Source organism: Pleurodeles waltl, chromosome 3_1 (genome assembly GCF_031143425.1).
Source record: "Pleurodeles waltl isolate 20211129_DDA chromosome 3_1, aPleWal1.hap1.20221129, whole genome shotgun sequence".
Taxonomy (NCBI): Eukaryota; Metazoa; Chordata; class Amphibia; order Caudata; family Salamandridae; genus Pleurodeles; species Pleurodeles waltl.
This window is the reverse complement of record NC_090440.1, coordinates 4,348,422-4,362,049: the sequence shown is the minus strand read 5'-3', so window position 1 is coordinate 4,362,049 and position 13,628 is coordinate 4,348,422. Positions and strand designations below refer to the sequence as shown.

Sequence of the window (13,628 nt, the reverse complement as noted above, 5' to 3'; positions counted from 1 at the left end):
TATTAATACTGTACTCATATGCCCTTTACTAATCCACCACTAATCTTTTTGGGTACATAGATAATTGAATATATAATACATACATGCATACATGGTACATTAGACACACATACATAGATATATACATACATGGTACATGAGCCACACATGTATAGGTACATGCATTGTACATACATAAATATATACATGGTACATGTGCCACACATACATAAATACATAGATAATTGCATATATTCATACATCCATAGTACATGAGGCACACATACATATTGTGAGAAAACAGGGCTGATTGCAGAGTCCCCCTAACATTTTGCCCCCATTTTCCTCTTTTTGCTGGTGTTTTACTGACTCTGATGGTGACCTGGGTACTGCTAACCAGTCCCAAGCCCTGTGCTCTGTGTAAAATCAGTATGCAAATTAGGCTAATTATAATTGGCCAAGTCAACCTACTTATAAGTCCCTAGTATATGGTAGGGCATGTAGGTTTAGGGACCCCAGCATAGGTAGTGCAACCATAGGTGCACTGCTGAGGTGCCCAGTGTCATTTTAAAGGCAGGCTTGCCTTGCTGGCTGCTTTTAAATTAAAGTTATATGCAAATCCGACTTTGGAATTAAAAGTAGTTCCAAAGTCTTAAACTACCTTATTTTTACATATAAGTTACCCCTAAGGTGTGCCCTATGTGCCCTTAGGACTGGGTGCCATGTAACTATAAGCAGGGACCTTATAAAAGTAGTTTTATAAGCCCAGGTGAGGTAAAAACAACCAAATTCGTTTTTCCCTCATTGTAGTGAATGACCTTCATAGGCTAGAATGGGGAGACTTTATTTTAATTTGAAAAATCCCCTTAAATGACAGATATTAAGAGTTTGGTATCAAATTGATTGTTATAATAAATCCCACAACTTCCAGTTGTTGGATTTAATATAACTTGTTCAGATAAAGAGTTTTAAACTTTACCTGAAAAGTTGCCAATTTCAGCCCTGCATTGTTTTTGATGCTGTGCTCTGATTGGCCAGGCTGCCTTGATGAGCTGTGAAGTGGCCTGGCTTCACAAAAAGAGATGTGCCTGTGGGAGGGGATCTCCCCTCAGCAGATGGTGAGGCAGGAAGGGTAGGGCTGCCAAACTGGTCTTCAAAGGCAGAGAAGGACATTTGGAGCAACCCAGCAACACCCCCACATCCTGCCACCCGAGACAACTAGGTGCCCCCTTGATTAGATTAGGAGAGGGCAGGAGAGGGGTGTGTTTATGATTTTTAGCCACACCAGTGGGTGGGCTCAGCCAGATGTAACCTCCAAAAATCATTTTCACCCATGATGGATTTTTGAGGAATGTTGCCTCCTGGGATTGATTTTTGCCACACTTCCCAGGAAGTGGTCATCACAGGGGGAAGGACCCTGCACCTGATTGGAGAATCAGGACCCCCTTGTTTTTCACCCAAGAGCAAGGATAAAACTGGCAGACCTGCACCCACACCTCAGTTCCCTACCAGATCCCTACCAGGAAGAAGTACAGAAGAAGAAGGACTGCCGTGCTGGTCCCCTGGCCTGCACCTGGAACCTGCACTCAGAAGGATTGCACCAGCTGCACACTTGGGCTTCACCTCAAGAAGGACTTTGCCTGGCTTCAACTGGTTCAAGGAGGGACTCCTTATTTGCTACAGGTGAAAAATTGCTAACCAGAGTCCCCTGCACCAACTCCTGAAGAAATCAACCAGCTGACCACTGCCCAGTGGCCAAAAAAGAGTTTGCGCCAGGTGCATTCTGGAAGTTGTAGTCCACACCCCCAAGGATCATCTCAGAGCTTCTGGACCCTTGGGGTGAGCTGTGGACCCCAAAAGAACCTTAAAATAACATCTGGGAGAAGACCCAGAAGTTTGGAGAAGTTTTGAAAAAAAGCTCCATAGAGAGACCAACCCGCCGCGGCAACTCTAGCCGGCTTGCCTCAGCCGCGACCCGGCCTGATTTGCGAGTTCGTCCCGGTGAAGAAAATCTCCAAAAAAGAGACTAAGGGGGTCATTCTGACACGACCACGGAAGCACCGCCAACAGGCTGGCGGTGCTTCCTCAGAAAAGGGAAACCGGCGGTTTCCCACCGGTTTTCCCCTGGCCAAAGGAATCCTCCATGGCGGCGCTGCAAGCAGCGCCGCCATGGGGATTCCGACCCCCTTCCCGCCAGCCTGTTCCTGGTGGTTTACACCGCCAGGAAGAGGCTGGCGGGAACGGGTGTTGTGGGGCCCCCTAACAGGGCCCCATTAAGATTTTCAGTGTCTGCTTGGCAGACACTGAAAATCGCGACGGGTGCAACTGCACCCGTCGCACCCCACCAAATCTGCCGGCTCCATTCGGAGCCAGCTTCATCTTTGCTGGGGCTTTCCCGCTGGGCCGGCGGGCGATCTTTTGAAGATCGCCTGCCGGCCCAGCGGGAAAGTTAGAATGCTCCCCACGGTCATTTGACCGCGGGGCGGTGTTTGGGTGGTTTCCGCCCGGCGGGCGGCACCCGCCGGGGTCGGAATGACCCCCTAAGTCAGAACATACAAAGTTGACCGGGACCTCCCAGCCAGCGTATCCGAGGAGGGCTCCAAAGACATCGGATCAAGATCCAGGTTTACCCCGGTCGAAGGATTTTCACCTTGAAAAAACAACTAAGTCCGAAGGTAAAAATCTCCACTGAGGATTCCCGCGATGTGTATCCGGAGAAGGGTTCCAGGAGGTCAGATTTGACTGGCAGGTTTGTCCCGCTGAAGAAAATCTTCAAAAAAACGACTAAGTGCGAAGGTAAACTTTTGACCGAGGCCTCCCTGTAGCCCTCCCTGTAGCCTGTAGCCGAGCCGGGCTCCATCGCGGTCGGCCTTAAACTTTGACTTTGCCCCGGTCGAGGTGCAACCAGATGACAGAATTGGCGCTTTTTGTTTCTAGGCGCTAAAAAAACAATAGTTCTTTAAAAATTCATATCTCCGGTTCCCCTTATCCTATTTTATTTGTTTTTGTGTCATTTTAAAGATAAAGATATAATCTATTTTTTTCAATTGGTTTTGGATTTTTAAACTGTTTCCTGTGTATTATTTAATTACTGTTTTGTGATATTTGAATGCTTAACACTCTGGCCCTCATTATGACCCTGGCGGTGTTGCACCGCCAGGGCCAACGGGGGCGGGAGCACCGCCGACAGGCCGGCGGTGCTCCCTTGGGCATTCTGACCGCGGCGCTTTGGCCGCGGTCAGAAATGGAAAACCGGCGGTCTCCCGCCGGTTTTCCGTTGCCCATTGCGCCGCCATGGGGGATTCTGACACCCCCTACCGCCATCCTGTTCCTGGCGGTTCGCCCGCCAGGAACAGGATGGCGGTAGGGGGTGTCGCGGGGCCCCCGTAAGAGGGCCCCGCTAGTATTTCACTGTCTGCATAGCAGACAGTGAAATACGCGACGGGTGCAGTAGCACCCGTCGCACCTTCCCACTCCGCCGGCTCGATTACGAGCCGGCTTCATGGTGGGAAGGTCGTTTTCCCCTGGGCTGGCGGGCGGCCTTTCGGCGGCCGCCCGTCAGCCCAGGGGAAAAGTCAAAATACCCGCCGCGGTCTTGCGACCGCGGTACGGTATTTTGACGGCGGGACTTTGGCGGGCGGCCTCCGCCGCCCGCCAAGGTCCGAATGAGGGCCTCTGTCTCCTAAGTTAAGCCTAGTCGCTCGTTGCCAAGCTACCAAGGGTTGAGCTGGGTTTAATTTACTGAGACCTAACTGGACCTAAGTGGAGGTTAGTGGCCTATTGCTAAGTGTAGGTACTTACCTGCCCTTACCAATAACCCATTTTCCAACACATATATGCATAAATCCATGGTACATGATGCACACATACATACATACATGGTCCATGATCCACACATACTGACAGCTCCCATGTGCTTTGGCTGGAATCTGCTGGTGAAGCAGAGGGTAGAAAGGTGCATGGTTTGAAGCCCCTTGGCCTGTCCCTTACTGCTAGCAACACTTCTAATCTTATTTCTTGTACTCTTGCAGGGACCCCCTCCTCAGGTTCAGCGCCCCAAGGACCTGTCTACCTCCAGCCCTGGCAAGGGGGAGTCCGGAGAGCAGCAGAGACCTCAGAAGGTGGGGATTGTAACCTGTACACACCTGTGAACCTACAGGCTACTTGTGTTCATTTCTGGCACTGTGTCTATGATTTTGATCCAGTCATATCCTCTGTGCCTGTACCTGTGAGGCTGTCAAACCCTCTGTGCCTATGCCTCTGATTATGTCACACCCTCTACACCTTTGGTGATGTCATACACTGTACCTCTGGTGATGTCACACCCTCTGTGCCTCAGATGATGTCACACAACACTCTGTGTCTGTACCTCTGATGATGTCACACTCTGTCTGTACCTCTGATGATGTCACACTCTCTGTGCCTGTACCACTGATGACATCACACCCTCTGTGTCTGTACCTCTGATGACACCACACCCTATGCACCTCTGATGATGTCACGCCCTCTGTAACTCTGATGATGTCACATCCTCTGCGTCTCTGATGATGTCACACCTTCTGTGCCTCTGCCGATGTCTCACCTCTGTGCCTGATGGTCTTAGGCCCTCTGTGTCTGTTCTCCTGGATCTTCTCTCTGCACATGTATGTATTTATCCTGCCTGCTAAGGTGTGTATCCTCTGCTTGTTAGTTGTAACTCATAGTTATGTCTTCTAGTTACAGGGAACTAATGAAAAAGGTTCAGAGGCTTCTAGCTCCTTGATTCCGCGGATGGCCAGTGTGAGCTCTGTGAACCTGGAGTATCGAGGGTTGAGTAAAGCCAAGCAGGTGATGGAGGTGAGCCAAGGCCAGGAGTCCCCATGGGCCCCGGGTTCCCTTTGTGCACAAGGCCCAGTGAACAGAAACAGGTTCATATGCAGCTCAGGGCCTTTGTACCTTCTGCTCATAGAGGTCAGATCCCTGAATAGGCTGCCATGATATATCACTATTTGGTGTTATCTCCCACTTCTTTGTACATTAACAGTGGTTAACATCTGCATAATAAGAGGAAATACAAGGAACTCTGACATGTGCAGCATGTGAACAGAAAGCACTTAGTCCCCCCCCCCCCCAACTGGACCCCACACAAGTGAAAAACAAGCCCACTATCTCCGTAGGCTCCATGTCCCCGTCACTGACCCTAGAATACAGACAGACAGCAGTATGGCCGGCTCTCTAAGCCTTCTGATTGGTTGAGTGTGGAGTCTGAGCAGGACCAAGAGCCATGTAGGTTAGAAGTAGGGAGTTCTTTATACAGTCATGCCCTAATTAGAGCCTCTGCTGCAATAGCTTCTGTTAGGTCTTAATCCTTTCATCTGTCTATTTCTGCCAAACCCAGCATTCCATACAGGATGCAAAAGTTTCTTAAGGATATCCCACCTAGGAATCCTGTCCAGATTCACAGAAATTAGAGACCTTCCATCAAGGAATCCTGTCCAGATTCATGGGGAAAAGAGACCACCCCCAAGGAATTCTGTCCAGATTAATAGAGGAGAGACCTCCCCCCAAGGAATCCTGTCCAGATTCGTAGAAAAGAGAGACCTCCCACCAAGGACTCCTGTCCAGTTCCACAGAGAAGCGAGACCTCCTATCAAGGAATCCTGTCTATATCCATAGAGAAAAGAGATCTCCCATCAAGGAATCCTGTCCAGATTCACAAAGGAGCAAGATATCCCATGAACAAGTCTTGTCCAGATTTATAAAGAAGAGAGACTCTCCCATCAAGGAATCCTATATAGATTCATAGAGAAGAGAGACTCTCCCATCAATGAACCCTATATACATTTATAGAGAAGAGTGGCCTCCCATCAAGATATCCTGCATAGATTAATAGAGAAAAGAGACCTCCCAATAAAGAATCCTATATAGAGTCATAGAGAAGAGATACCTCCCACCAAGGACTCCTGTCCAGTATCATAGAGAAGCTAGATTTTCCATCAAGGAATCCTGTCCAGATTCATGGAGAATAGAGACCTTGCAACAAAGAATCCTATATAAAGTCACAGAGAAGAGATACCTCCTACTGAGGACTCAAGTCCAGTATCATAGAGAAGATAGACATTTCATCAAGGAATCCTATCCAGATTCATAGAGAATAGAGACCTCCTAACAAAGAATCCTATATAGATTTATAGAGAAGAGAGACCTCCCACCAAGGACTCCTGTCCAGTTCCACAGAGAAGCGAGACCTCCTATCAAGGAATCCTGTCTATATCCATAGAGAAAAGAGATCTCCCATCAAGGAATCCTGTCTAGATTCACAAAGGAGCAAGATATCCCATGAACAAGTCTTGTCCAGATTTATAAAGAAGAGAGACTCTCCCATCACGGAATCCTATATAGATTCATAGAGAAGAGAGACTCTCCCATCAATGAACCCTATATACATTTATAGAGAAGAGAGGCCTCCCATCAAGATATCCTGTATAGATTAATAGAGAAAAGAGACCTCCCAATAAAGAATCCTATATAGAGTCATAGAGAAGAGATACCTCCCACCAAGGACTCCTGTCCAGTATCATAGAGAAGCTAGATTTTCCATCAAGGAATCCTGTCCAGATTCATGGAGAATAGAGACCTTGCAACAAAGAATCCTATATAAAGTCACAGAGAAGAGATACCTCCTACTGAGGACTCAAGTCCAGTATCATAGAGAAGATAGACATTTCATCAAGGAATCCTATCCAGATTCATAGAGAATAGAGACCTCCTAACAAAGAATCCTATATAGATTTATAGAGAAGAGAGACCTCCCACCAAGGAATCCTGTCCAGAACCATAGTGCAGAGAGACCTCTCATCAAGGAATCCTGCCCAGATCCACAAAGAAGAGAGACCTCCCATCAAGGACTCCTGCCCAGTATCATAGAGAAGATAGACAGCCCATCAAGGAATCCTGCCCAGATTCATAGACAATAGAGACCTCCCAACAAAGAGTCCTATATAGATTCATAGAGAAGAAAGACCTCCCACCAAGGAATCCTATCCAGATTCAAAGAAAAGAGAGACCTCCCATCAAGAAATCCTGCTTAAAATGAAAGAAAAGAGAAACCTCCCATGAAAGAATCCTATATAAATTCATAGAGAAGAGAAACCTCCCTTGAAGGAATCCTATATAGATTCTTCGAGAAGAGAGACTCTGACATCCAGGAGACCTATATAGATGTATGGAGAAGAGGGACTTCTCCATCAATGGATCCTATATAGATTTATAGAGAAGAGAGACCTCCCATCAAGGAATCCTGTATATATTCATAGAGAAGTGACACTCTCCCATCATGGAATCCTGTCCAGAGAGTGGGAACCTCACCACCAAGAAGTCCTGTCCATAATCACAGAAAAGCAAAACATCCCATGAATAAGTCCTGTCCAGATTCATAGAGAAGAGATACCTCCCCTCAAGGAATCCTATATAGATTAACAGAGATGGAGGGACTTCCCATCTGGGAATCCTGTCTAGATTCATAGAGAACAGAAACTTCCCAACAAAGAATCCTATATAGATTGATAGTGAAGAGAGACCTCCCATCAAGGAATCCTGTGCAGATTCATAGAGTAGAGAGGCCTCCCATCAAGAAATCCTGTCTAGATTCACAGGGAAGAGAGACCTCCCATTAAGGTATCCTGTCCAGTTTCACAGAGAACAGAGACCTCCCAACAAAGAATCCTATATAGAGTCCTAAAGAAGAGAGATCTCCCACCAAGGACTCCCGTCCAGATTAATAGAGAATAGAGATCTCACAACAAAGAATCCTATATAAATTCATAGAGAAGGAATCCTGTCCAGATCTATAGTGAAGAGAGACTTCTCATCGAGGAATCCTGTCCAGATCCACAGAGGAGAGAGACCTCCCATCAAGGAATCCTGTCCAGATTCATAGAGAATAGAGACCTCCCAAAAAGAATCCTATATCGATACGTAGAGAAGGGAGACCTCCCACTAAGCAATCCTGTCCAGATTCATAGAGAAGAGAAACCTCCCCTGAAGTAAACCTATAGAGATTCTTAGAGAAGAGAAACCTGCCATGAAGGAATCCTATAGAGATTCATGGAGACGAGAAACCTCCCATGTAGGAATCCTATATGGATTCATAGATAAGGGAGACCTCTCATCAAGGTATCCTATGTAAGGGAAATGGCCTGAACAACACGGGCTAAGCCACGCGTGCTGTTTCCCCTCAAGTGTAACAACTCTTGCCTAAACCACGATTCTCCCGTTCTCTGCCTTGACCACGCATATGCCTAAACCACGCACATGCATTGTTAAGGCAAAGAGCGGTTTGCGGTTTAGCTGTGCGGATGGGCGGAGAAGAACAGAGGAGGATGAATCGGGAGAGGTAAGTGGGGCTGGAGCCGGATTTGGGGAGGTAGTTTTTTAAAAGGGGGCAGGGTTTTAGGGCTCAGGACTGGGATTCTGGGTAGTTTTTAGGAAGGGGCAGGGTTTTAGGAAGCAGGACGGGAGGAGGGGAAGGGGTAGTTTTAAGGGCAGGGCGGGTCCGTTTTAGGGCTCAGGGCCAGGGGTTTCTTGATGGTTTTAAGGGCAGGGCTGGGTTAGTTTTAGGGTTCAGGGCGTGGGGAGTCAGGGTAGTTTTTCCGGGTGGGGGCAGTGTTAGGGCTCTGGTGGGGGGAAGAGGCAGTTTTAAGTGCTGGGGTGGGGTGGATTGCAGGGTTGGGGGGTGGCGGGATGCTACTTACCAACCATATTCCTTTACCAAACATGCTTCCAACAAAGAATCCTTTATAGTTTAATATAGAAGAGCGACCTCCCACCAAGGAATCCTATCCATATTCATAAAGAAGAGAAACTTCCCACAAAGGAATCCTATATCGATTCATAGAGAAGAGAAACCTCCCATCAAGGAATCCCATATAGATTCATGTAGAAGAGAGACCTCCCATCAAGGAATCCTATATAGATTCATAGAGAAGGGAGATCTGCTATCAAGGAATCATATATAGATTCATAGAGAAGGGAGAATTTCCCTTTTTGCTCTCATACAAAAGAACATAATATCAGACAAATAGGTGATACAAATTGTCCAATCAGGCCATAGGCTGGAGTTAATCTAGAGAACCCCAGTTTCTTCATGTGAAGGAGCTTCAGATGGAAATTCTCATGCTTCTCCTTAAGGGAACTATAGAAGTCCCCAAGGGTTTTATTCCAGGTTCTCAAATCTATGGAGACCAATACTCGATCTGAGGCAGCTAAACAGGTTTCTAAAGAAGTCGTTATTTCGGATGATTACTTCACAAGAAGTTCTCCAGATGATGCAGGAAGGAGTTTTATGGTCTCCCTGGGCATTCAGAACCCATAATTCCCTATACCCATTCCTTGAAAAACACAGGAAGTACCTTTGTTTCTTTGTAGCAGGGCAACACTACCTATTGAAGGTGCTGCCTTTCAGGACTATTCACCAAATGTCTCACCCAAGTTGTGGCTTTTCTCAGACAAGAAGGCCACCAGGTGTTTGCTTGCCTGGACAACTGGCTCATCAAAGCACCACCCAGGGAAGGAGCAATGCCTTCAGAAAATGCTTGCACCAGTCTTCTCCGAAGATTTGGTCTCACTTTGAATGAAGAGAAATCCTCATTGGAGCTCCAGTCAATAATCCAATTTCTGGGAGCAGAATTATAAATACGCAGTTGGGAAAAGCTTTTCGATTAACGGAAAGGATGAGAAAGCTGCCTACTGTGGCAAAGACTACTGCTGTAAGATAATCAGTCACTGAGAGGCAGTACAAGTCCCCGCTGGGCCTGATGGTGCCATATACAGGCCTCATTCCATTTTGTGGCTTCATATGAGACATGTCAAGCAAGAACTGGATTTGCAAAGGAAACAGTTGAGAAGATACTGTTCGTGTCGCAAGGCATCTGGAGCAAGTAGTAATGTGGTGGAGGAACCCATCAAATTTAAACGCAGGACTTTCTTTTCTGACGATTGCAGAAAGAATAATAACTCACTACAGATGCATCCATGGATAGATGGGGAGTTCACCTGCAAGAACGTTCAATCAGAGGCCTCTGGTCGGAGGCACAAAAGAATCTCTATCTCAATGTATTGGATCAGACTAGGTTTACAAGTTTTCCTCCCCAGATTATCTGGTCAACCAGTTCTGGTCAGAACAGACAACACAACATCTATGTTCTGCCCAACCAAGCAAGGAGGGACAGGGTCCATACCCCTTTCAAAAGAGACTGAGCAGTTGTGGAACATCTGTCAGGCTGCCAGAACGATCAGGCAAATGCGCACAGTCAGCAAATGTCAGATTGATCTATATTTTCAATCAAAGGGGTCACTCCGAACAGCAAGAAATGCCCCTGCTTCACAAGCAGGTTTTGGTTTCCTGGGATGATGGGCAATGCTCTTTTAATCAGTTGGTCTAAGGTATTTGCTTACGCCTTTCCCTCTTTTCACTGGACCCCCAGGGTGTTGATCAAATGTTGGAGTTACTCATCTGTAAGGCCGGTTCTCCAACATTGGTATCTTTTATATATTCACATGCGACCCTCCTTCTTCCTCACTCAGAGGCTCATTTATGATATACTCTCCTGACACTTGTGCCTTCAGCTCTGAGCTGTGGTGACTTCTAGGGAGAGTGGAGAGCTTAAGCTTCCACTCATTGGCTGAAGTTTGGGTTCTTTCTAAAGAGGTGGATGTGCTGCTGAAGATTCTTTGTCGTTTGAACTGTATGTAGTATGTTGAATATATTTTACATTAGATACTTTTATGTTAGTGAACCATGGTTCCCAGCCTGACGACAAGGAATGATTCACGCATCTGAATATGTAAAAGATACCAATGTAGGAGAACTTGCATTACAGGTTAGTAACTAAGGGCCAGATGTAGCAAATGTTTTTCCCCATTCTGTGTCTATGGGAAAAAGTATTTGTACATATGGCCCTAATTTCTTCTTGACTGTTGAGGCAGAATGGGGTCAGCAATGTGAGAGGACAGCCTGATTTCTGAGAGAGGGTTTCTCAGTGCAGATTCATATAGCAGTTCAAAGACGACACATTCATTTCAGAAGTTGTGGGCAAACAGGAACGTCCTTTGGAATATATGGCTTAGTTGTGTTTGTCTTGTTCATGAAGAATTAGGAGAGATTATCTTTCTTTTTTAGGTAGGAGATTGGGAGATGGCAGATGGTTTATGAACTTCTTAATGATGACCAAGGGCTTCCTTGGTTTATTTTTTCGGCGTACTGATTTTTCTTCGGAAGATTTCTGCTTTTGCCTCAAAATCATGGCATGTAGTGTGATCGAGCTACAGGTCTATGCAGAGGGCATGTCATAGAATGGGGGAACGTTGAAGGAGAATGGGGCCCCACCCACATTCACTGGTGTCTCCATCTGATATCGCCTGGCAAGAGGACCATCCCTGAAGTAATGTGACATCCAGTCCAGTGATCCCGCACCTTCGATGCACTCCTCGCTACGCAATCCCCAGTTTTATTTCCTGTTGTCAGCGGCTCACGTTGGCCACCGTTCTCCTTGTTGGGTTGGAATCCAGTGCCATTTATAGTATCTCCTATTCCAAGACGCTGGATTGTGTTGGCCTCAGCTCTCACCCACAGCAAACTGCCACAGACGGTGCAGAGGGTGCCCTCTAGTGCATCATAATCACCCGTCATGCCAATGCAAAATCAGTTGGCCAGTTGCCTGCTTTGTCCACCTTGGGACTAGGCATCAAGCCCAGCAGGCATGTCTTGGGTGTATTAGTGTATTGTTGGCTTGTTACGTGTGTAGTGTAAGGGTAGATTGCAGCCACATCATGTGGTAAAAGTCAATGTCATCTTGCCACAGTGGGGACACATGTTCCATGCCATGACAAATATTTTATGTAGGTGTCCTGGTGTGAGATTTGTTCGGAGTACATAGTAAAATTGCAGGAGCTTGAGTCACGAGTTCTGTGAGACCCGCAAAAAGGGATTCAAGATGTTGCTCCAGTTGGCATCAGTTAACAGTCTTCATGTCCTGCCTCCAGCGGGCTTTCAAGCTGTTGGGTCCACCACTTGACACAGTCCTGTGTATATTTAAGTGACCATGTCCTTAGTTGAATTACATGTTACCAATGTGTGTAGGACAAGGTCTTTGTCTGGTGACGCCTCTGAGTGCTGCATGTATCAAGAACTGTCCCGCTGAGTGATCATGTGTCTTCAGGAGCTCCTCAACCACTGTCCTAAGTTGACAACTGAGGTGCACCACCACAGTAGGTGGTGTGCCCTCCTCCTAACATTGGCAGAAGCTGGTAAACAGCAGAGGTTTATATCTGGTGAGTAGGCTGTACCTGTACAACGGCGGCGCTGGTAACAAAACCATCAGCCCACCTTCACACTTGAGTCAAAATTTTCTGTAGTTACCACTGATGGGTTTTGATGCCAGGAGCAGGATCTAGGTTTTTCCCATTCATCTAGAAGCTGTTTGGAGAATCATTGATAGTACATGTTATTGATTTTTTTTTAGGTTATGTGACACAGATTCATTAGTGACTTCATACATAACAGCATTGTAGTTCTTCAAAGGTTGGAGAGATTTGTTATTTGTCTGTGAGGACCAGTAGGATATATTGAAGTTTCTGTTCGGTCCTTGGTTTCTCAGTTTGTGTGTATGTGGATGGTGCAGAGCAGGGAGGAAAACAGAAGAAAATAGCCCAACAAGTCTTCTAGTATCAGGGAGTTGGCATTTAACGAAGTCTTGTCTTTTTGAGCTGGTGTTAAAGATAAAGACAGATGACTTCTCGTCACTGCGGGAACACCAGAATTGTTTGTTATTGATTAGGAAAAGTGCTAATTGAGTGAGACTCCTCTCCCCAGTGTAAGTTGAAGACCCCAGGAATATGATATTCGAGTTGTTCATCGATTTCTTGTCTGTCACCTCAGCAAGAAGAGTTTATTTTCCCCAGGTGAGGTGCTAGATTATGAACATCTAATCGGATATCTTCAGTTCAACGGAGCAGCATTGGAATCCATGGTCCTGAGCTCTTTTATGCTTGTCCATTGTAGGGAAGAATTGTGGATAGACACAACCCTCACCTTGTATCACAGTTTGGTCTTAGCGGGTGGTTCAGAAACCTGGGGGAGTCAGACAGTCAAGTCCAGGCTGCGAGAAGACCAACAGGCAGGTTTTCTCCAGGAACAGAAGGTCAGGTTATTCGTTTGTATCAGGTCCATGATTTCAATGCAATGCCTAGCTGCTGATCTGCAGTTATGAAGCAGGCAACTGGAAGTGGACTGAAAAGTTTCACTGATGGATGAAAAGGTGTTAGGGACTTGTTGGAGATTTTGGACGTTTGCTTGGGTACTTTTGTTGAGAGCATTAAAACGTCCATCTCTCTTGAGTACTGGTATAAAGTATGGGGTATTTGTTATATCGCTGCAAGTGATGTTTGGTTGATTTGGGAGCACTCTAGGGTTGAACAGGGAGAACTCAAGGGTTGATCTGGGAGAACTCGAGGGTTGATCTGGGAAAGCTCGAGAGTTGAACAGGGAGAACTCTGGGGTTGATCAGGGAGAACTCAAGGGTTGACCTAGGAGAACTCAGGGGTTGATCTGGGAGCACTCTAGGGTTGAACAGGGAGAACTCAAGGGTTGATCTGGGAGCACTCGAGGGTTG

At 46.5% G+C, this 13,628-nt stretch overlaps 1 protein-coding gene across 2 annotated transcripts in view; it reads left to right on the top strand.

The window, feature by feature from the left end:
• The window catches only part of AGBL2 (AGBL carboxypeptidase 2), a 466,988-nt gene that overhangs the window by 291,862 nt on the left and 161,498 nt on the right, over positions 1-13,628 (top strand). For both annotated transcript variants that reach the window (XM_069221603.1, XM_069221604.1), the window contains exons 15-16: positions 4,011-4,100; positions 4,696-4,815. In XM_069221603.1, the coding sequence (XP_069077704.1) occupies positions 4,011-4,100; positions 4,696-4,815 (210 nt within the window). The remainder of the gene's footprint in view (positions 1-4,010; positions 4,101-4,695; positions 4,816-13,628) is intronic.